Consider the following 23780-nt stretch of genomic DNA (forward strand, 5'->3'; position numbering starts at 1 on the left):
AAGCAGCTGACTTTTTAAAATAAAACAAGTGTTTATCTTTTAATTCAGTTATTCTGATATTTAGTGGACTTTGCCGCACTGCATGAATCGATAAGATGTGAACAAAATTCATTTTACAGCTGCATTTAATGAATATCTAAATGATATTGGAGAAGTGGCGAAATTGTGATATGTCACTGGACTGAAGATGCAGAGTCCCAGATTGATGTTTTGGGGACAGAAGTTTGAAACTCACAATGGTAAATGTTGAAATTTGTGTTCAATAAAAATTTGGAATTCAGAAAGCTAGCCCGATGGTGACCATGTAATGAGTATCATAAAATAAAACATGTAATTCATTAAGAGATAGTAGGAACTACTGATGCTGGAGCCTGAGATAACAAGGTGTGGAGCTGGATGAACACAGCAGGCCAAGCAGCATCAAAGGAGCAGGAAGGCTGACATTTCTGGTCTGGACCCTTCTTCCGAAATGGGGGAGGGTAGGGGACTCTGAAAGAAATAGAGAAAGGGGGAGGTGATGATGGAAGGTGTATAGAAGAGCAGATAGGTGGAGAGAAGATGGAATGGTCAAGGAGGCAGGAATGAAGCCAGTTGGGGTTAGGGTTGGTCAGGAAGGAGGGAGGGACGCATAGGTGGGAGGGAAGATGGACAGGTCAAGAAGGTGGAGATGAGGCTAGTAGGTAGGAAGTAGGGGTGGAGTTTGGTCAGTGAGGTGGGAGGCGCTGATAAGTGGGAGAAAAGACAGACAGTTATGTCACTGGAGGACGCCCAGCATGGACATTTTGTCCAAGGCGTGGGAGAGGGAGTTGAAGTGGTTCGCGACTGGGAGGTGTAGTTGTTTGTCATAAACCGAACGTAGGTACTCCACAAAGTGGCCAGTAAGCCTCTGCCTGGTTTCCCTGATGTAGAGGAGGCAACATCGGGAACAGCGGATGCAGTATACCACATAAGCAGATGGGCAAGTGACCATCTGTTTCATGCAGAAGGTTTTCTTGGCGCCAGGGATGGAGATCATTGATATAACGGAGGAAGAGGTGGGGGATAGGGCCAGTGTAGCTGTGGAAGAGGGATTGTTCCCTCTTGCTTCATGACGAATGACTGCACCTCCAAGTCATGAACCACTTCAGCACCCCCTCCCACTCCTTGGACGACATGTCCATCTTGGGCCTCCTCCACTGCCACAAGGGAATAATTCCTCCCCGCAATAACATCAAAGACTGAATTCCCCTTGTCCTCATGTATCACCCCATCAACCTCGGGATTCAATGCATCATCCTCCACCACTTCTGCCACCTGCAATCTGACCCCGCTACCATGGATATTTTTCCCTCCCCCACTCTTAGCTGCCTTCCGGAGGGACCTCTCTCTCCATGACTCCCTCGTCTGCTCCACACTCCCCACTAGACCCACCACCCCTGGCACTTTTCCCTGCAACCGCAGGAAGTGCTACACCTGCGCCTATGCCTTCCCCCTCACCCCCAACCCAGGCCCCAAGAAAACCTCCCACATTAAACAGATGTTCGCCTGCACATCTGCTAATGTGGTATATTGTATCCGCTGTTCCCAATGTGGCCTCCTCTACATCGGGGAAACCAGGCGGAGGCTTGGAGACTGCTTTGTGGAACACCTATACTTGGTTCATGACAAACGACTACACCTCCCAGTCGCAAACCACTTCAACTCTCTCTCCCACTCCTTGGATGACATATCCATCCTGGGCCCCTGCAGTGCCACAATGATGCCACCTGAAGGCTGGAGGAACAGCACCTCATATTCCGCTTGGGAACCCTGCAGTCCTATGGTCTCAATATGGACTTCACAAGCTTCAAAATCTTCCAATCCCAACCTCATCCCAAGACCAGCCCAGCTCGTCCCCGCCTCCTTGACCTGTCTGTCATTTTTCCCAACTATCCACTCCTCCCACCTCACTGACCAAACCCCAGCTCCACTTCCTTACTACTAGCCTCATCCCTGCCTCCTTGACCTGTCGTCTCCTCACCATCTGTCTGCTCCTCTATCCACCTTCCATCATCACCTTCCCCTCTAATTATTTCAGAGTCCCCTTCCCCTCCCCCATTTCTGAAGAAGGATCCAGACCCGAAATGTCAGCTTTCCTGCTCCCAGGTGCTGCCTGGCCTGCTGTATTCATCCAGCTGTACACCATACGTAGTTCATTAATATCCATTAGGAAAAGAAATCTGCCAATCCTGTCTGGTTTGGTCTAGATGTAAGTCCAAACCTGCAGCAAGGCAGTTGTCTGAACTGACCGAGTAAGCCACTCTGGTTAGAGGGCCTGTAAAAGTTGAGCAGTAAATACTGGCCCAACCAATGATGCAGATGCCCCATGAATAAAGAAAAACAAATTATATAAAGGCTGGATTTGACCAGATTATGCACTGACATTTAAACAAATGTTTAAAAACATTATGTATATTTTCAGTAAATTGAATGTAACGTGTGTGTGGGTGGGAATGAATGCCTTGGTGAAGTAATGAGATGAAAATGTGAATTCAGTGGTTGCATTCTGGAGCTATGAACACATTAAATCAGTGTTGGTTGGAGATAGGATCGATTGCCAGTCTGTGTTTTCTATTGAGTGTACAGGATCATAAACTTACATCAACCTCACTTTTCCTAAGATTTCAGTTTTTGTCGGATTGACCCTTGTGTACAGTAAGCAAAGTTGAGCTATAATTCTTCTTGTATATATTTTATGCAATTTTCTATTTCCTAGTAATCCTTTACTACTTTAATCATTTTCTCTGCAAGTTTCACTGCTTTATGTTGATATGTACTCCTTGCTGCTGAAGACAACTAATCACTGTAATGAAACAAGACAACAATTGCTCCTTCTCTCACCCAAACAGCATGAAGTCCATGCTAATTCCAATTACAACGTTTTGAATTTACATAGTGCTGGATTGTTAGAAAGAAAACAAATTATAATTTTCCTGAAAATTAAGCATGTGTTTGTCAGAGTTCAATGGATCTGACGATTTCACTTGAGGGGTTCTTGAAGAGGAGTTTCACATTGGAGCAGATGTTCCACTTCAGAACCAGTGCGATAAATTTGATACGTTCCTGAATCATGGGACAAAAATGTTATTACCCTCTGCAAAAATTTATAAGATCCACATGTGCATTTTACACTTGGCAAAGGATCCCTACAGTATAACAACTTTGGAACTTTGCAGTGACATAAGATTGTGAGAAGTGCCAGTTAAATATACATTCTTTCTATAAGAAATGATGACTGTCAAAACACAGTTGTTGGCACAGCAAATATAAAGGTAGGAACCTGACTCTTCAGAGCAGGAGGTAACATACAATTTAGCCTAAATCTCATTTTAGTCAAGTGGAGATGGTGCTGCATGACAGTAGTCCTATTTGCTGTTTCTAACATCACCCACCGTAAAGGACAGAGTTCCAATATGTTTGGAAATAAAAAGAAAGTTTAAGAACATAGTTGAATATTGTTGCTGCATGTTACATGTTAGCTGTTCTCATTTGAGGTAACATTGTTCAATCACTAATAAACACAGAGAAAGCTGGAGGAACTAGCAATTTAGATAACACTCACCTGAGTCAAAGATGCAAGGGAAGATTCCATGCTATAACTTTCTCTCATGAACACACGGTCTAAAGTTACCAAAGAGAACAAATAGGACTTTCAAATGTTTGTTTTTAGCAGCAGATGTTGTGTTTACGTGAAGCATTGAAATGTATCCTCAGGTGAATTATCTTAATAAGCAACACTTAGTATAGTTAGTCCAGTATTGGAGTGTTCGTAGCCAGTAGGATTGATCAAGCATCTGGTGATAGCCTGTACCATTGATGTAGCTGTGAAACTACGTGCTTGCATGATACATTTTGACTCAAAACCATTTTTGCTTTCTATCTTGGCTTTGGAATAGGCGCATTGAAAAAAAATCTGAAAAAACCTGAATTGTAACACAAAGAACTTTCAAACTTGCTGAGGTGTTGGAAATGTAACCTGTTTGCTTTTCAATTAATATGGCACATTTTTGCTTTCCGTTGCTTATTGGTTACAAATGGTTTTTGTTTGCAGTTTGAGAGTTTTTAGAGAAAGAAAATGTTGTTCTTTTGAAATCATTGCAGTCAGTAGTATTTGACTAATGTTTGAATTTGAGATGGGGAGGGAGTTGCTTCATTTCAGAAGAACAATTGAAATGTTTATCTCTGTAAAAGTTAAAATTAAAACTGAGAATCAATTGCAACAGCAGAAGAAATTGCAGTGGGATCTCTGACCTTTTTCCATCCTTCACCCTTCTTTCAGATGGCATCGTCCATCTCAAAACATTGATTTTGGCGACCATGACAACTTCAATAAAGTAAGCATTGTTCAATAAGGGATATGCATTCATTTAAAATACATGATATGTTGGTTCCATTTTTTATGCAAAAACCTAATTTCAGACAGGTTTACTGTGGCATTTGAACACAATTGATTAAAATTTCCATGAGCTTTTCTTGATTTCCAATCGTAACCGTTGGAAAAATTGGCTAACAGACTATTTTTGCAGAGATTCCTATAAACTTGCACAGACCATAAGATTCTACAAAGTCATAGGGATATTGGAGCCATTGAAATGATACAACTGGGAAGGGGGCCATTTGACTTATCCAGTCCTTGCTGACCCAAAAACACCCAGATGCCCTTTCTAATCCAACCTTCCTGCACAGGGCTAATAGCCCTGCAAATTACAACACTTAAGGTGCAGACCCAGGTTCTTTTTAAAAGAGTTAGGGTGTCTGCCTCCATCACCAACTCAAGCAGCAAGTTCCAGACACCTACCATCCTCCACATAAAAAGGTTTCTCCTCACATCCCTCCAAATGCCACTTAGATTGAATTTTTGATCCCTTGTTTTTGAACTCCCTCCCAAGGGAAACAGGTTCCTCCTGTCTAATCCAGCTCTACACCTCTCAATTTTGTGTACCTCAGTTACATCACCTCTCAGCCTTCTCCATTCCCAGGAAAACAGCTCCCAACTCTCCAATATCTCCTCGGAGCTACGATTCTGCAGCCCTGGCAACATTCTAGTCAATTTTGTCTTCACTGTCTCTGGAGGGATTAGGTTCTTCTTGTAATTTGGCGACCAGAACTGTTCACAATACTCCAGTTGTGGCCTCCCCACCAGTGTCTTATACACTTTCATCATTCTAGTATTTTTGTACTCTATGCTTCTGCCAACTGCCTTCCTTACAACTTTATTCACCCATACTGCTACCTTTAGGAACCAGTGCACTTGCACACCAAGGTGTCTCTTCTTCTACCCCTCTCAGTATATTTCCATTTATTGTGGATGCCTTTTGCTGTTTGACCTCCCAAAATGCATCACCTCACTCTTATCAGAGCTGAACACCATCGGCCACTTTCCTGCCCACTATTATTTTAGAGCTTACAACTAATCTCTACACCATCTACTATGCAGCTAATTTTTGTGTCATTTTTGTGTCAGTTTCCAAATTGTGTTTGCCACGTTCACGTCCAAATCATTTATGCAAAAAGTAAATAGCATTGACCCCAACACCAAGTCCTGCAGAACATCACTTGTAACAGCTTTCTATTCGCAAGGACAACCATCAATCATTACCCTTTGTTTCATGTAACTAAACCAACTTTGGATCCAATTTAACACATTACCCTAGATGGAAGTAAACCTAACTGAACCAAATTAATTCAGTTTCAGTCAGCTTTGTTTGAGTTCCTGACAAGAAAACTTCACAAGGCTGTTGGTAATTAAATGCAATGCCTTAACATTTAGATTTTAAAATTTCAGTTTGCCCTTTATTTTCCACTCTTCCTATCCCATAAAGATGGATGGCTCATTGTGTCAAACTAGCTCGCAGCCCAGGCATGGTAATAGCAATTCCTCATAAGTGGATACAAACGAGCTGAAGCATTTATGAAACCTGGGTGTCAATCTTCCTGTTAAGCTAGCTCAATTTGTTGCTTTTGGCCATCAGTTGAACAAACCTTAGATAAAAGATGCAAACAAAGCCTGAATTTTCACAGAGATTGATTGGCTCTGCACCCGATTCAAAATGGTGCTGGAATTCAGAATCTGGAAGTCCTTATTCCAAACCTGCACTTTCCAATTTCCCTGGTAGATAGCACTGGGGAACAGGGACAGGATATTCACACTTAGAGTTCACGGTGACAGCAGCACATTCAAATGTTCAGCTGCCTCTTCATTAGAAGCATTTTTGTGATCATGATTCCCAAAATGCAACTTATGGGCTTTAGATATTTCAGGAGAAGGTCTGAAGCTACCAGAGTATACTGGGGAGTTAAGGTACCTTTTTGGAGAGGTCCAGGGTACCCCTTTGGAATTGGTAAAAGTAGGCATAAATTTGTGTAAAAAGTGCAAGGTTTATGTGACTGACAGGCTTTCAAGTAATTTAAATCACCTGCTCTTTAAAAACAAAAGTATATAGTTGAAAAAAAAATCAGTGCTTGTAATTCCAATAGACATCACAGGGTTATCATTATGGGATTAGTGCTGCTTGACTGATACCACACACTATCATTACCATATTGAAGGGGGCTGTAAGTTTTGCGTTTGATTAACAGCTCCAAGTGATCATAGAGCTTAATTGTTTTTGATGTGGGGCTAAGAATACAAATGTTTGTACTTAGAAGGGCTTAGGCACTTGAGGAGATTTATATGTATCAAATAGTCTTTTATTTAATAGAGTATAATATTTTAATACAGTGAATTCCATAATAGAAACAAAGAATGTGACTTTATTTCATCTCACCATGAAGTTTCCCATAGTAGACATTGGATAGATTGGCATGGAGAATATAGTGCCAAAGGTTAATGGGTGGATCATGGGTTGACATTTAGCAGTTAGGGGATATGACATGAGAATAGAGAAATATTTATTGGCATGGAAAGTGTGAGGGCTGTGAAGGTGCTAAGGCATGGGCTGGTATGTATAGGATGTAGGGAATGTGTGAAACGTGAGAATTAGAGCTTCTTCTCGTTGCAAGAAGTCCCAGAGCATGGAAGCAAATCTTTTGAACAGCTCACCTTGTCCCGCAGCAGTCTCGTGACTACTTTGGAAAATTTCTGGGGTCAATGGGTTCAATTCCCGTCAACACCACCCACCCAGCCCCCACCCCCAAGCCCAGCCTTGGTGAGTGGTGACATTTGCTGATTCTGCGCAGCCAACTTTGGAGTGAAGATTTGACGCAACATTTTTTGTTTAGTGTATGATGAAAAGTAGTAAGGAGCAGGCCGATTTCTCCTGACTGATTCTGATTTCATTGCAGATCAAGAAGCGGCAACAAGAAGTTGTAGGATTTTTAGAATCCAACAAAATTGAATTTGAAGAGATTGACATAACAATGTTAGAAGACCAGAGAAGGTGGATGTATCACAACATCCCACAGGAGAAGCAGCCTGCCAAAGGAAACCCACTTCCACCTCAGATATTCAACAATGATGCTTACTGTGGCGTAAGTAGACATCTTTGCTCTGAGCATTGATTGTCTTTTAGACAACGTTACAAAGTTCAAACTTGCAGATTCAATATTTTGCAAGAAAACATGTTCACAGGAACTGAGGTTATCAAATTTGTCTTTCTTTCACGTAACTTCTTTCAGGTCATATTGTCATTCTGGTTTTGCTGTTTCTTCATTGTTTCTGCCAATCTACAGTTGAAGTTATAATAATCAACAGGGAGACCCTTTCCAGACACTAATGTTGGATTTTTTAAAAAAACTCAACATTATGTCAAGTTATTTAGTCTAACATAAAATCAGATAGCATGAGATGAAGTCCTTAACCCATTTTGCTAGTGTTGGCTTTTCGAAAGAAATTAGCCCTGATTCTTCTGCTCTTACCCCATAGTCCAATAAGCATTGCCTCTTCAAATCTACATCTTGTTTTCTTTTGTTTTGTTTCTGCAGAATTTTAATCTGGCATATTCCTACTGAAACTCTAAATGCTTAGATTGATTTCAGCGAATTGGTTTTTTCAGTATTTACCAGCCTCAAAGTGTAACTGAATCGTATCAGACTCAGTAGAAACTGCAGGTGCTGGAGGATCTGAGATAACAAGGTGTAGAGCTGGATGAACACAGCACGCCAAGCAGCCTCAGAGGAGCAGGAAGGCTGATGTTTCGGGCCTAGACCCATCTTCAAAAATGGAAGAAGATTCATTTCTGAAGAAGCGCCTAGGCCCGAAACATCAGCGTTCCTGCTCCTCTGATGCTGCTTGGTCTGCTGTGTTCATCCAGCTCTACTCCCAGTTATCCCTGTAACTGAACTGTGTTGCCACTCACAGAAATAATCAATCCCAGTGGCCTTAATTTTCATTCCAGCATCCAGGTAGAGAACTTTTTGAGTATCATGAATGCCTGTTGGAAATTCCAAAACATAATATCCAAATCTGTCACTTCAAGTCAGCAGATGGAAACCTGGGCATCAAATCCTGACTTTTGACATGTGTGCCTAGTGTACAAAGCTCTACACAAAGATGCTGAAGACAAATCTTTTGACAAAGTGTCCAAATAAATTTATCCTGTTGATAATTGTATTCATTGAGTTCATTCTGCAGAAAATTATTGAAGGAAACCCTTTTGTTTTCAGTTATTTTGGAAATAAAGTTACATTGTCTGGGATAAGCATTACTGTTGTTTATACTGTTTTGTTCATGACAAAATACAGTCTTATGTAGACTTCATGCAAAACTGCTGAAGAGCCTTGTGGTACCGATGGCAATTTTATAGTTGTAATTGCATAGAAGCGAAATAATCTATAATTGATCTTAAGGGAGATTCTTTGCTAATACCCACGGTTGTTTCCTCAGCCATAAAGAAAAAGCAGAATTAGCCATTTAAAATGAGTTTGATTGTTTTGTTAAAATGGAAAGGGACTTGTGCATCTGATTAGTCTCTCACATTGATGCTGGGTCTTTCGAGTTTAGCTCCTTAGCAAAAACATCACTTACTTAAATGATTATCAGAGGCATTCAAATATAAAATCAATTTGAAAACTAGGGACAGGAAATAAATGCTGGCCAGCCAGCAACACCCTCAGCCACAAAATAATGTCTAAATAAAAATAATGGAGCGTGAGAATTCCCCATAGCTCTGAGAGTTGCATTCTAAAAGAAAACAAAACTACGCAATGTGCAGCCATCTTAAAGACTCAGCCCTGAGCATATATATCTGCTGATCTTCCAAATATTTCACAGAACTCCACACAAGATAGCAAGTCATAGGGGGCGCTCAGACCTGAAGTTAGACAAAGAAATACCCCATTTCAGTACATAATCTGATGTGTTTGGGAAAGCTTACAAATCTAATCAGGATAGATGTATAGGAAGATCTTTTATATGTATAAGATTAGATTAGTCTTTTCCAGATAGGAGTATTGTAGCACCTCATCCTAAATATTCTTTTTTAGAGGTTAGCCTCAAAGGATAATTCTGCAAATTCTAATTTCTGTTGTGGAGCCGTTGTGTATTGGGAATAATTAAGATTTTATTGATTTATAATGGACAGAAAATTAGGGGTAAGGGCGTGTTCACATTTGAGGTTATTTATTAAATAGAACTAGTGATATGCCAAACTGCTACTGGTACCTATTCAGAGAAAACGCTGAAGACTGAGCTGGAAACATGGAAAACAAAATTGTAAAATAAATTACTGAATATAATTCAAATTTGTTTTGGTTTGCTTCATCTTGCATATTTATTTCTCTTTAATCAATGAAATATGGTTGCACCCTGCTGAACATAATGACTGGTAGATGTCATACCCAAGTCTGTTTTCTGCTTTTAGTTGTTATTTGCACATAGAGTCTGTGATTAGGAAGGCGAATGTAGTGTTGTCGTTTATCTCAAGAGGGTGGGAATATAAAAGCAGTGATGAGCTTCTGAGACTTTATGAAGCTCTAGTTCGGCCCCATTTAGAATACTGAGTCCAAATTTGTGCCCCACACCTCAGGAAGGGCATACTAGCCCTGGGGCGTGTCCAGCGGAGATTCACACGGATGATTCCTGGAATGGTAGGTTTAACGTACGATGAACTGCTGAGGATCCTGGAATTGTATTCATTAGAGTTTAGAAGGTTGAGGGGAGATCTAATAGAAACTTACAAGATAATGTATGGCTCAGAAAGGGTGGACGCTGGGAAGCTGTTTCCATTAGGCAGGAGACTAGGACCCGTGGGCACAGGCTTAGAATTAGAGGGGGTAAATTTAAAACGGAAATGAGGAGACATTTCTTCAGCCAGAGAGTGGTGAGCCTGTGGAATTCATTGCCACAGACTGCAGTGGAGGCCAGGACATTAAATGCCTTCAAGGCAGAGATTGATAAATTCTTGATCTCACAAGGAATTAAGGGCTATGGGGAGAGTGCAGGGAAGTGGAGTTGAAATGCCCATCAGCCATGATTAAATGGCGGAGTGGACTCGATGGGCCGAATGGCCTTACTTCCACTCCTATGTCTTATGGTCTTATGGCCTTATATCCACTGTCCAAAAGGTAACATTAAAATGGGACTTGTTTTCCTTTCCTGCAGTTTGGGCACTAATGCCAGTTCCTGTTTGAGCAAACTCCTCAGTTACCTAAAGTATTCAGTGCCCGCATGAAGTAATTCCTGCACAACATTCAGGCTTGAGCTAATTAATACTAAGTACCATGTTGTAGCACACAAGGTCCAATTAAAGGCCAATTCCAACAAGGAGCAGGATTTCCTGCCTTGCTGCCTCAAACATCATCATGTAACCCCATTCCCGTACTACAGGCTATCCCGCAGGCATAATTAACTAGGTACGGACTCCCATCTCCTCTGGGGAGCAAGCACTGCTTTTGAAAGCCTCTGATGAAGAACAGCCAAGAACCAGATCACAGAAAAGTTGGCATGCTGGATGATGCATGAACTGGAATAGATGTCACCCTGAAACAGGGAGGGGCTGGTGTGGTCTCTGGTCAAGAAGGGATGTGTGTGAAAGAGATGATTCCATCCCTTGCCCACCTGAGGCACCAGCAATAAGGCTGCAATGTTCTATGTAGCAAAAACTATCTAGAACTTCAAAGATGTAACCTGATCTTTGGAAAGGAGAAGCATTTAGCAACACAAGTAAGTTTCTTAGTTTGAAACCAGCTCAGTCTTCAGCGTTTTCTCTGAATAGGTACCAGTAGCAGTTTGGCATATGACTAGTTCTATTTAATAAATAATCTCTGTAATGTGGTGGAATAATGTGGAATAACCTCTGTAATGATGGGGAGGTGATGGGCCTAGCGGTATTATCGCTGGAATGTTCTGGTAATGTTCTGGGATTTGGATTTGAATCCCGCCATGGCAGATGTTGGAATTTGCATTCAATAATTATCTGGAATTAAGGGTCTAATGATGACGATGAATCTATTGCTGATGGTCAGAAAAACCCAACTGGTTCACTAATGGCCTTTAGGGAAGGAACTGCCACCCTTACCTGGTCTGGTCTACATGTGACTCAGACCCACAGCAATGTGGTTGACTCTTAACTGTCTTGTGGGCAATTAGGGACGGGCAATAAGTGCTGGCTTAACCAGTGATGCCCTCATCCCATGAATGAACTTTAAAAAAGACATTGTTTAACGTCTGAAGTGCAATGGACAGTATGCTAATAGAAATTCTGCTTTTAATCTTGTGAAGTAATTCAGAATGTAATTAGAGTTGAGAATCTCCACCACTGACCATTTGAAGCAGAGTCTTTGTACATTTTTAAGACTAAAAGAAAAGTTCTAGTTGAGCAAGGGAATGAAAGGTTATTGTAGCTATGTGGGAATATAGAGTTAAATTTATAATCATACCAACCCATGATATTGTTGAATGGCAGCAGGATCGTAAGGCCACCTGGCTTCACCTGTTTCTAGTACACATTCCTATTATCACAAATGGAGTAAAAATCAATTTTTAGCATATATTTATGTTTAGTGACTGTATACAAAATACATGAAGCAGCACAACAAGGATGACTGCCATATTTAGATGATTGGACTTAGCAATAACCTTCCAGAAACTTCTCGGAAATCAACACGAGTCAAATAATCAATACTTTGTATGCCTCCTGATAGCTCTGGAATACAAACAATTGCATTCTGACCTGTTAAAGAATTGATTCTCTCCAAGGTGAAAACATCCTGTGCATTAGAATTGCAAGGTACATCCATCCTACAAGGAGACGTGTAAATGACATTTCACGTAACTCTGGAATTGGCTGTAGACTATTTGCAATGCAGGCCTTTGTCCCAACACTAATTGGTTCTCTCCATCAAGGAGACCTGATTCTATGTCTTCCACAATACTGTCAAAGTCGTTTGACAGAATGTTTCATGGCCAGATCTTCCCTACAAGCAACAATCTGTACCTTGGTAGATGGTGAGAAGGACACTGCCTGTCAGTCCTTTCATCCTCAAAGTGGCAGTGGGGGATGGGAGAAGAGACTGTCACACATCTCCTTATGAAACGTGCCTTTACTGGGGAGAGATGCAGTTGTTTTTCTCAAAGTTTGTCCTGAGCAGCTCTGTGACATAGTACTCTGTGCCACACAGTTGTTCCCTGGGAGATACACAAGACAAATATTGACCGTGCTTGGAAGACCAACCACTTGTTAAAAGAGATAATGGGAACTGCAGATGCTGGAGATTCCAAGATAATAAAATGTGAAGCTGGATGAACACAGCAGGCCAAGCAGCATCTCAGGAGCACTCAGGAGCACAGGTGCTCCTGAGATGCTGCTTGGCCTGCTGTGTTCATCCAGCTTCACATTTTATTCACTTGTTAAAAGATACTGTTTAGTCTGCCTGAAACTTGTTGATCTCTCAGTGTACAGAGTTGACCTCAACTGAGTGTTGCAGACTGACACATTCCAAGGTCCAGGATAATGTGTTAACAGATGCACAAAAGCTTGGGGAGGATGCCTCCAAGGCGTAGTGGAGAACGAGCACTGTTTAAGGTCGTTTAGCCAAAGTATAATAACAAGGGTCAGTTCAGTCATCATATCTTCTTGTTGCTTCAATGTATGTAAATAGTATCCCACACGTGTAGGAAATGTTTTGATATTTGCAACTGCAGGGAATGTCACATTCCAGTGTTTTTTTCTTGATGTACATAGACAGTACATATCTGCTTTAGCACTTGTGAATGAACATAGGATAATTTTTTCATGAATGAAGTATATCTTTGCAGTTAAAAATGTCTCACACAATACAGATTCCAATTGCCTTTTTAACCATATAGTTTTGAAATTGCGGTTAGTTTAGGGGTCGGTGCTGCTCCATAAAACACCTATTAACAATATCAAGACCCCTAACTCCAGGCTTCAAAGGAAAAGCTGCCTATACAAAGCGGCCAACGATCTGTTTCTGTGGTCTCTGCAAGTAAAACTTTCTTTTGTCTAAACAGTGAAGGAAAAGTTACATTTCAGCAAGTCTTGTTCAGAAGACGTTTGAAAAGATTTTTAAAGCAAACAAATGACCTACAACTCCTTAACTGCTAGCTAGGTAATCAGCCAGGCACAGAGAGGATTTTCAGACTGCTATCTCCAGTATTGAACTTGCAAATTTCATTTTAAAAGCAATGACATTGTTAAACTGGTACACATTGATTGTTTTGTACTTAGATTGTTAGTAATTGAGTGATATCTTTATCCTCTCTGATTCTTTCTTGCCCATTACGCTTCTATATGTGCTGGTGTAGTGAAGCATTCCCTTGCATCTAAGACTGTGTGAAATAAACTGTAGAAAAGCTGATGTTTTGGGCCTAGACCCAGAAAAGACCCTTTTCTGATGAAGGGCCTAGGCCTGAAACAATAGCTTTTGTGCTTCTACAATGCTGCCTGGCCTGCTGTGTTCATCCAGCCCCACACTTTGTTATCTTGGATTCTCCAGCATCTGCAGTTCCCATTATCTCTGAAATAAACTGTACTTCTGATTTAACTTTGCCACAATGTTCTGGCAGTCCTCACTAAAGCAGAGTCCACCAACAGATAGAATGAGAAAATCACTATTTAAAATAAAAAAGTGAAAAATTAAATCGTAGACTAATAACATGCAAGTGGTAAGGTTAGAGAAAGAGAGGAGGAGTGTTGTTTTTAAACTTGTTAACACTCTGTAGCAATAACATTCTTGTATGTTCATGGAAATTTGGGGCAACAGTGTGCAACTGCACAGAACAAAACTGCAGGTAGAAATTTGGATTGGCAAAATATATTCATTCTTTATTGCTGCATGTGCTGTTGTTACACAAATCACTTGTCGAGTTAATGCACGCATCAATTTTTCTGAACTGCTTTGGTGAACTAACTGTATGTGACATTAGAAATCAGAAACAAGTCAGTATATTTCTTAGAGATAGTAAGAACTGCCGATGCTGGAGTCAGGGATAACACAGTGTAGAGCTGGAGGAACACAGCAGGCCAGGCAGCATCAGAGAAGCAGGAAAGCTGACGTTTCTGATCAGGACCCTTCTTCAGAGATGGGGGAGGGGAAGGGGGCTCTGAAATAAATAGAGAGAGGAAGGGTGGAACTGGGGAAGGTAAGTGGGATGGTGATGGGTGAAAACAGGTGGGCAGTGGTGGGGATTGGTCAGTGAGGTGGGAGGGGTGAATAGGTGAGAGAGAAGGCGGACAGGCCAAGAAGGCAGGGGAGAGGGGGATGTTGGGGAAGGTAGGTGGGGTGGCGTTAGGTGAGTGCAGGTAGGCAGTGGTGAGGATTTTTCAGTGAGGTGGGGGAGGAGTATTTTTCTTGATGTCCAGTTGGTTCTGTTTGTCACTCTAAGGTTACGTTCTCTATGACATCTAACTTTGCTGCGTTCATTAGATGAAAAAGAAAGTTCAGTAGGTATCAAAATTGCTTTGCCTATAATTAAAATACCTATGACCATCATCATGATAATCCAGTGCCTTGGAGAAAATGAATCATACAATAAATTACTGTATTTATTTCGTAGTGTTGGCAATGCTGTACTTTCCTCAAAAATAATTTGACTAATCTACTTTAAAAGTGTCTAAGCATCGATTAGTCAAAGTAAAATTACCTGTTGGGGTACAATCCATAGTCTAACCATACCCATGTGGTAAGTAGCTTTGCGGATTGAATTTTGCTCAGGGTTTTCCCATAAAGTCAGTGATAGAAACGAAGAAGCATGTCAAACAAATTTATTGGATAAGCAAGAGAGTTCAGGGACATTTGTCCCATAATGGTTAGTGAAAAAGCCTCTCCTATAGAACCTACCTTTCCCTTCACAATCAAATAACCATTGAAATTGCTAATCAAAAATATGATTGAAAACATCTCTGAGAACAGTAGATGAACAGCAACAGTCAGAGAGAAACGGAAAGCTACTAACACGGTCAGGAAAAGCAGGACAAAGAGGGAGGTGAATGTTATTACTTTTCACTTTGTCTGTGAACAATGTCACAAGAGTTCTGTTGGAGTTGTTCCAAGTGTTGTTTCTTCAGTTTTCCTCTTTACTGCACTGTGCGTGGCTCTTTAAATCTGTCAGAGACTTGAGTGTAGGCATTTTGTGCAGAGCTGTTTCTGATTTGATAATAAAATGAGAGTGGTTTGGTAAGGCAATAATTTCCATTTACACCATGCTTTTTACTTGTTTCTTTTTAAATCCCAATGGTCTTCAGTAAAGAATATAGAAATTGGCTGCTGAGCCAGTAAGGAGCAATTAGGCAGTACTCCCAGTTCGTGGTGTCACACAATGCTAGCATCTGGTCTCAGGCACTGTCTAACTAGCAGCTGAATCTTAGAAATGCAAGGACTGACTCAGATATGTTGATAAACTCTTGGATGCTGCCAGTTTAATATATTTAGGATTACAGAACAATTCAGTCATATACACTTTACCTTTTAAGGTTATGAGTGAATCTAACATGTGCTGTGATCCCATTGAAATTGCAAAAAGCATTTGGAGAGGGACTTTTGTAAAGGAAGCACTTGGATTCCCTCATTAAGTACATGGGTTCTCTTTTTTAATATGACCTCAGTGATATTTTACTGAGGCCCAATGCTCCAGTAAAATGCTTAAACAGATTCTGTAGTGGAAGCCACAGAACACATTTTAGGATGGGAATCATTGGCTGCTCGCATGTCACATTAAATCTGAAATAATTTCAACGACTGAGCTTAAAGCTCTCTGGAAATCTAGTCCTCAGTCTATCACTTTGACTTAATTCTAATCCACAAAAACTTTGTGCTCCTGACAATGAGTATAAGAAATGAATGACATTGCCCATGTGTTGCCAGGCATTTCCTATAAAAGGTTGAAAACTACATGGAGCAGCAGAGATGCAGAGCAGAGGAGACAATGACCTAGTGATATTATCACTAAATTATTATTCTGGAAACCCAGCTCATATTCTGGGCTATGGGTTTGAATCCTGTCATGGCAGATAGTAGATTTTGAATTCAATTTTTAAAAATCTGGAATTAAGAACCTACTTATGACCATAAAACCTTTGTCGATTGTCATAAAAACGTACCTTGCTCACTTATGTCCTTCAGCGAAAGAAATCTGCAGTCTTCGCCTGGCCTGGCTTGCATGTGACTCCAGTCCGACAGCAATGTGGTTGACTCTAAACTGCCTTCTGAAATGGCCTAGCAAGCCAAGCAATTCAAGGGCAGCAAGGGGCAGACAATAAATGATGGCTATCCGGCGATGCCCAATCCCATGAGTAAATAAAATCAAAAGATGTGATAAATTAGTTTGTGGGATTACAGATTGAAGGAGTTCCATCAGTGATCAGTTTTGTGTCACTCCTGACATTTTCACCACTTTTGGCTTCATTCCAAGAGCAGTCCATGTTTAAATGCAACAAGATCTGGACAATATCTTGGCTTGGGCTGACAAGTGGCAAGTAACATTCACACCACACAAATGCCAGACTATGACCATCACAAATAAGAGACAATCTAACCACTGGCCCTTGGCATTCGATGGTGTTGTCGTCACTGAATCCCCTACAATCAGAATCCTGGAGTTATCATTGACCAGAAACTCAACGGGACTCACCACACGTACACAGTGGCTACAGGAGCAGGTCAGAGGCTAGGAATACTGTGGTGAGTAACTCACCTCCTGAATCCTCAAAGCCTGTCCACCATCCACAGGGCACAAGTCAGGAGTGTGATGGAATACGTCCTACTTGCCTGGAAGAGTGCAGCCCCAACAACACTCAAGAAACTTGACACCATCCAGGACAAAGCAGCCCGCTTGATTGGTGCCATGTCTGCAAGCATCCACTGCCTCTATCTCTGATGCTCAGTAGCAGCAGTGTGTACTATCTGCAAGATGCACTGCAGAAATTCACCAAAGATCCTCAGACAGCACTTTCCAAACCCACAACCACTTCCATCTGGAAGGACAAGGGCAGCAGATACATGGGAACACCACCACCTCAAGTTCCCCTCTAAGTCATTCACCATCCTGACTTGGAAATGTGTTGCCATTCCTTCACTGTCACAAAATCAGAATCCTGGAATTCTCTCCCTAATGGCATTGTGGGTCACCCCACAGCAGGTGAACTGCAGTGGTTCAACAAGGAAAGTCACCATCACCTTCTCAAGGGCAACTAGGGACAGGCAATAAATGAATATAAAAATAATTTTAAAAGCCATTTGTGTCTTTCTTTTTAAATTAAGTTCACTGTTCCTTACTGTATAATAAAAGGGAGCAGGATCGACACCTGGGAATCTTTTGTGTGATAATCCACAGATCATATTGTCAGGAATTCATAATAGTTGTTCTTTTGGCTAGAATTTTGATTCCCAATAAAAGCCTGGGGAAACACCACTCTGGCCATTTGTGGATCCCAATGTGTTTGTCCAGCAATTAAACAGTTGCTGTCAGTGCTCCCGTCCCTTTAAAGAAGAGAATCTGCCCCAGCAGCAGCCAGCTAATATAGTGCATCTTCAGTTCCAGTAGTGCTACTGGGAGCTAAGGCCACTGCTGGAACTGCACCAGCTGAGAGGATGCCATGGAAATACGCTTCCCTCCCAGTTGGTAATTGAGATTAGGGTAGTTTGGCGAATCAAGCAAAACCTATGCTGGACCAGGGTGGAGATGATGAGTACAAATGAGGACTTGCTGTGGGAACAGTCACATGGAGCTTATCTGTGGACCACAAAGTGCCTGATCACTAGGACCAATGCACGAAGTAGGACTTTATGTGAGGGTGATCTTTTGTCAAAAGTTTAATTGAGCGTTTTGAAAAAAATGAAGATGATTGAGGGGGGTACGGCAGTGGATGTTGTCTACATGGACTTTAATAAAGCAGTTAACAGGGTCCCTCATGGTAGGTTGATCCAGAAGATTAAGTCAGTGGAATCCATGGTGAGTTGGTAAGTTGGATACAAAATTAGCTTGATCATAGAAGACAGAGGGTAGGTTTGGAGTGGTGTTTTTCTGAGTGGAAATCTGTGACCAGTGGTGTTCCACAAGGATCAGTGTTGGGACCTAAATTGTTTGTAATTTCTATAAATGATTTGGATAAAATTGATGGTGGTCTGATTAGTAAGTTTGCAGATGACATGAAAATTAGTGGAGTTGTGGATAGTGAAAAAGGTTGTTAAAGGATACAGCAGGATATAGATCAATTAGAAAGTTGGGTAAAGAAGCAGCAGGTAGAGTTTAATCTGGACAGGAGTGGAGGTCAAATGGAAGAAGAAAGTATACAGTGAATGGCAGGACCCTTAGGACCATTGATATGCAAAAAGACTTTGGGGTGCAAGCCCATAGGTCCCTAAAAGTGGTAACGTAAGTGGATAAAGTGGTAAAGAAGGCACACAGCATGTTCGCTTTCATCGGTCAGGACAGTGAGTATAAAATTTGACAAGTCATGTTGTAGCTGTGTAAGACTTTAATTTGGCCATATTTGGAGGATTGTTGGAGAGGGACACATCCCCACATGGGGCCTAGTCTCCTCTTAATTACAGCTCAGATCAGAGGTCAGTCACGCTCTACCTTTCCCAATAAAATACAAGATATTTGAATATACCGCATTACAGTGGTTACATACAACATTGGCATCAGTGCTTATTACATCCCCTCTGACCTACACATCCAATCCTGTGAATACATGATCAATGATGGACAACTTCATCGTTCACCTTTGGGTCCTTCCATCATCCTGTCATGTTTTCTAGACCCTTATCACCTGTCCTTGGGCTCTTATGATTATTGACCACTTTTTAACACCAATTATGATGTCCTTTTGCCAGCTGCATCATATACTTGCTTATTACTAATAACTTTTCAAATTTGGTCATGCAATTCATATTCCTTGCTGATTAGTACACAAGATTAAGAAGGATGTTAATTTTTAACAATTAGTGGAATAATTGTAATGCCAGCTCTAGTATAAAATTACTTATAGGGTTATATATAGTTAAACCTCATCCTATGATTTTGTGATAAAGCTAACAATTTTGGGAAGAGCTTCCCTCATGTCTGACTTGCAAAGCAGCAGTTGTTTATTCTCTCAAGGTCATAATGACCCTGTTTCAAATTGTTTCTGCCCCCCTTGCTACGTTATTTGTTTCATGGTACACATACGAGATTATCTTGTTTATACCTTTTTGTTGTACTAATCTTCTTGTGGACAGAGAAAAAGGTTTCTTCAAGGGTGTCTCTGCATACAAGGCAACTGCTTTCAGAAATTTAATCCCCCAATATCTAATAAATTTAAACTTACATTATTGTACAAGTATGTGTATTGTACAAATATATTATATATGTTGTAAAAATATATTGTAGATATCATACAAATATTAGTTATAGTTTTCTAAAAAGCCCCATCTTAGGTAGATCAAGCTTTCCCTTTCCATTTCATATAAAAATTGTAAATCTCAGATCATATCATCTGAGCTACCTTATCAAAGTGTAACTGTTTGTATTCTAGTCCCATTTTACTGAGACTTGGGCATTTTGTTGTCTGGCTGTGGAGGCCATGATCTGAGCTATATGAAATGCTACATCAGCTAAAATTTCTTTTAATTGTCTGTGTCAGTTAAAAGGAAAACGCCTAATAGCCATATTGTCATATTCAGCTATGGGCAACTACAACAGTGTGTACAGTTCCAGTCACCACACTATAGGAAGAATGTGGACGTATTGGAGGGGGAGCAAAAGAGGTTTACCAGGATCTTAGATAACATGGTGTGAAACTGGATGAACACAGCAGGCCAAGCAGCATCAGAGGAGCAGGAAAGTTTGATGTTTCAGGTCGAGACCCTTCTTCAGAAATCAGGGTAACTTCTTTAAGGTGGGCATCCTTAGAAGAGGTTTCGCAACGGGGTTAAAATTGTTACAGAGATAGTAGGAACTGCCAGTGCTGGAGAATCTGAGACAACACGGTGTGAAGCTGGATGAACACAGCAGGCCAAGCAGCGTCAGAGGAGCAGGAAAGTTTGACATTTCGGGTCGAGACCCTTCTTCAGATAAATTCTGAAGAAGGGTCTCGACCCGAAACGTCAAACTTTCCTGCTCCTCCGATGCTGCTTGGCCTGCTGTGTTCAACCAGCTTCGCACCGTATTACCAGAATGTTGCCTGGTTTGGAATGTATGAGCCATAAGGAGAAGTTGGACAACTTGGATTGTTTTCACTAAAGCTCCATCGGAGGCTGAGGGACAACCCGATAGATGTTTATACAATTATGAGACACATGGATAAGGTCGACATTTAGAGTCTTTCCGTTGGGTGAAAATGTCAAATACTAAGGGATAGAGGTAAGTGAGAGAGGAAAAGTTTAAAGGACATGTGCAAGGCAAGTTTTTCACACAGAGGGTGGAAGTTGCCTAGAATGGGCTGCCAGGGAAATGATAGAAGCAAATACATTAGCAATGTTTAAGGTGCATATAGACAGATGTATGAACGGGCATGGAATAGAGGGATATAACCCATTTGCAGGTGGTTGGGCTTAGTTTAGGATGGCATCATGGTTGTTATAGACATGCCGGGCCAAAGGGCCAGTTCCATTATAGAGTTAGCTGTTCTATGTTTTCTATGTGATTAACAAGTAAGATTGTCCACCTAGGAAAGTCTGTGTCACTGGTCATGGGCTCTGTGCGTCCTTCTGTAGCTAATGAGCTCAGTCCTAGAGCCACATTTCTGACCACATAACTGGTAGATGTTCCTGGGAGGTGGAAGTGGGCCTTAGCCTTGAAATCACTAATATTCCTTTCTCTGTTCTTTTTCCATACTTGCTGTTACCAATGGTGTTCTCAAAAAATAATGTACTTTCATATAAGAGCTTCCTCCAAGTCAGTTTTCTCTGAACAAGGATCCCCATGCTTTGACATCTATGTTGCATTTCTTGAGGAAAGTTTTCAGGTAATATTTGAAACACTTCTTTTGTGATCGCCTTGTTCGAGTACCTTTCTTGAGCTGGGTGAGGATGATTTGCTTTGGCATTATTCGGGGGGCTTGCATTCGTCTGGGTAGACACCTTGTGCAGGACATCTTTTAATGTTCAAATACTGTTGCACATCACGGTCCTTGACAAACAGTAGATCTAGCCTCAGTAGCAAGGAAACATCGATAATTGAGGATCTTCGCTCTGCAGCAGCTTTCATCCACCATCACAGCCGTTGAAATCACACGAATATCGTCTGCCTGGCTCACTGTTGAGGATGTGTTTTGGATTGCACTTTGTCTGATTCCTCGCATCTGACCTTACTATCATGGGAGGCCCTGCTAGGAGTTGAGAACTGCTCATTTTCAGGATCAACAGAACAAGCCTGTCCCTTACAGCAAGGTGGCAATCCACAGAAAGCTAAAGACAGGTTTTTAATTGGCAAAGGATTCAAGGGTTATGGGGAAGAGGCAGGAAAGTGGAGCTGAGGATTATCACATCAGCCATTGAATGGCTGAGCAGATTTGATGGGTTGAATGGTTTACTTCTACTCCTATGTCTTATAATCTTTTGAAGGCGACTCACTCACTCAACATTATACTGATGGCCTAGATTATAGGCACGTTTCTGAAATGGGTTTGATGGAGCTCCAACTCCTTTGATCTTAACATTCATTTAAGTTACTTCTCTTCTTGGTTGTAGTTCTTTTGGTGATCCCTAGACTTGGACTTCCATTTTCCAACTACCAAAATTGGGCTATTGTATGTCTTCCATCTGATTTGATCAGCATCCACATGGCATTAAAAGTGGGGCAAATATAATTTTATTATTATTTGCAAGTAAAATTTCACTTGGAGAATGCTGTAGTATTACACCTGATAGGCTGATTGTGTAATAACTCATTGTATGTATCTAAGATGTTCTCCTGTTTGACATGGACCTAAAATGCAAGCTATTACCGAATCTTCCGATTACAGAAGTAATGTCATGTCAAACAACAATGTAACAGATTTTTCACTGCATATAATACCTTATTTTGATGATACTTGTGAACAATTCAATGAGCAGAAACCAGGATAATGTTGCAACCCTGAGTAAATTCACTTTAAATGTGTTGTCTGATAAACCAGTTTGCCAGCATCCACAATGTTTTGCTTTTATTTAGATATATTGTATTCTATTCTAGTCACAGATTAATTTAGCCTTTTTTTCATTCATGAGCAGTGACTGTTGCTGACAAGACCAGTGTTTATTTTCCATCTTTGGTAACCCTTGAGAAAGGTCGTGGTGAGCTACCTTATTGAACTTCCACAATCTGCATGGTGGAGATGCACCCGCAATGCTTTTAAGGAGGGTGTTCCATCTTCTGACCCAAAGACAGAGAACAAGCTACAGTTTAGTTCCATATCCTGTGTGACTCATCTGGGATGTTGCAGGTGGTGATTTTTAAATGAACCTGGTTCCCTTGTTCTTTGAGATGGTAGAGCTCGTGGGCTTAGAGCAGAGAAGCCTCACTGTTTTGTTGGAATGCATCTTGTAGCTGGTATGTAATGCTGCCAGTGTGTACTGATAGTGGAGGGAGTAAATGCTTAAGGTGGTTGATGAAGTGCTATTTGAGCAGGTCGGATTCTGAACTGCGCTGAGTTTCTTGAGAGTTGTTGACACTGTACTCATTCATTCAAATGGAGAGTATTCCATCACACACCTGACTGTGCCCTGTAGATGGTGGAGTGGCTTTGATGTGCCACAGGATGAGTTAAATGCTGAGAATTACCAGCCTATGACCTGCTGTTGTAGTCACAGTATTCATTTGGCTGGTCCCGTCCGGCTGCCCGATGGGAAGCCAAGCCTGTCAGTTGGGTGGCTTACAGGTGGAAAGCCTTCTTTCAAATAAAAACAAAATATACATTACATAGAATTAAAACTGCACAAAATTCAGAGACCAAAACAACTCTTCTCCTCCGCTATGTGCTGGCTTGGAAATCCTGCCACAGTAAGGACCTGGATCTTGGTAGTCTGGAATAGCTGTTGAGATCTAGGAGAAGACAGGATGTGAATATGTTTAGGCAAGAATTGAAGTCCATGAGAATATAATGAATCAACACAAAACTTGAAAACTTGTTTCAGACTTAACCCAAAGGTCTTAAGCACTTTGGTCCTCAGCACGTTTGATGAGGAGTTACATCTGGCTTCTGTTATAGAGTCATAGATTCAAACAGCACGGAAACAGACCCTTCAGTCCAACTCATCTGTGCTGATTGGACACCACAATCTGACCGAGTCCAATTTGCCAGCATTTGGCCCATATTCCTCTAAACCCTTCTTATTCAGATACCTGTTAAATGTTGTAAATGTACCTGCCTCCAACACTTCCTCTGGTAGCTCTTTCCACA

General features: G+C 41.1%; 1 protein-coding gene across 2 annotated transcripts in view; it reads left to right on the top strand.

The window, feature by feature from the left end:
• The window catches only part of sh3bgrl2 (SH3 domain binding glutamate-rich protein like 2), a 75979-nt gene that overhangs the window by 31474 nt on the left and 20725 nt on the right, over positions 1-23780 (top strand). For both annotated transcript variants that reach the window (XM_048530398.2, XM_048530399.2), the window contains exon 2: positions 7303-7488. In XM_048530398.2, coding sequence (XP_048386355.1) covers positions 7303-7488 — 186 coding nt within the window. The remainder of the gene's footprint in view (positions 1-7302; positions 7489-23780) is intronic.

This window comes from Stegostoma tigrinum, chromosome 4, assembly GCF_030684315.1.
Source record: "Stegostoma tigrinum isolate sSteTig4 chromosome 4, sSteTig4.hap1, whole genome shotgun sequence".
NCBI classification, from domain to species: Eukaryota; Metazoa; Chordata; class Chondrichthyes; order Orectolobiformes; family Stegostomatidae; genus Stegostoma; species Stegostoma tigrinum.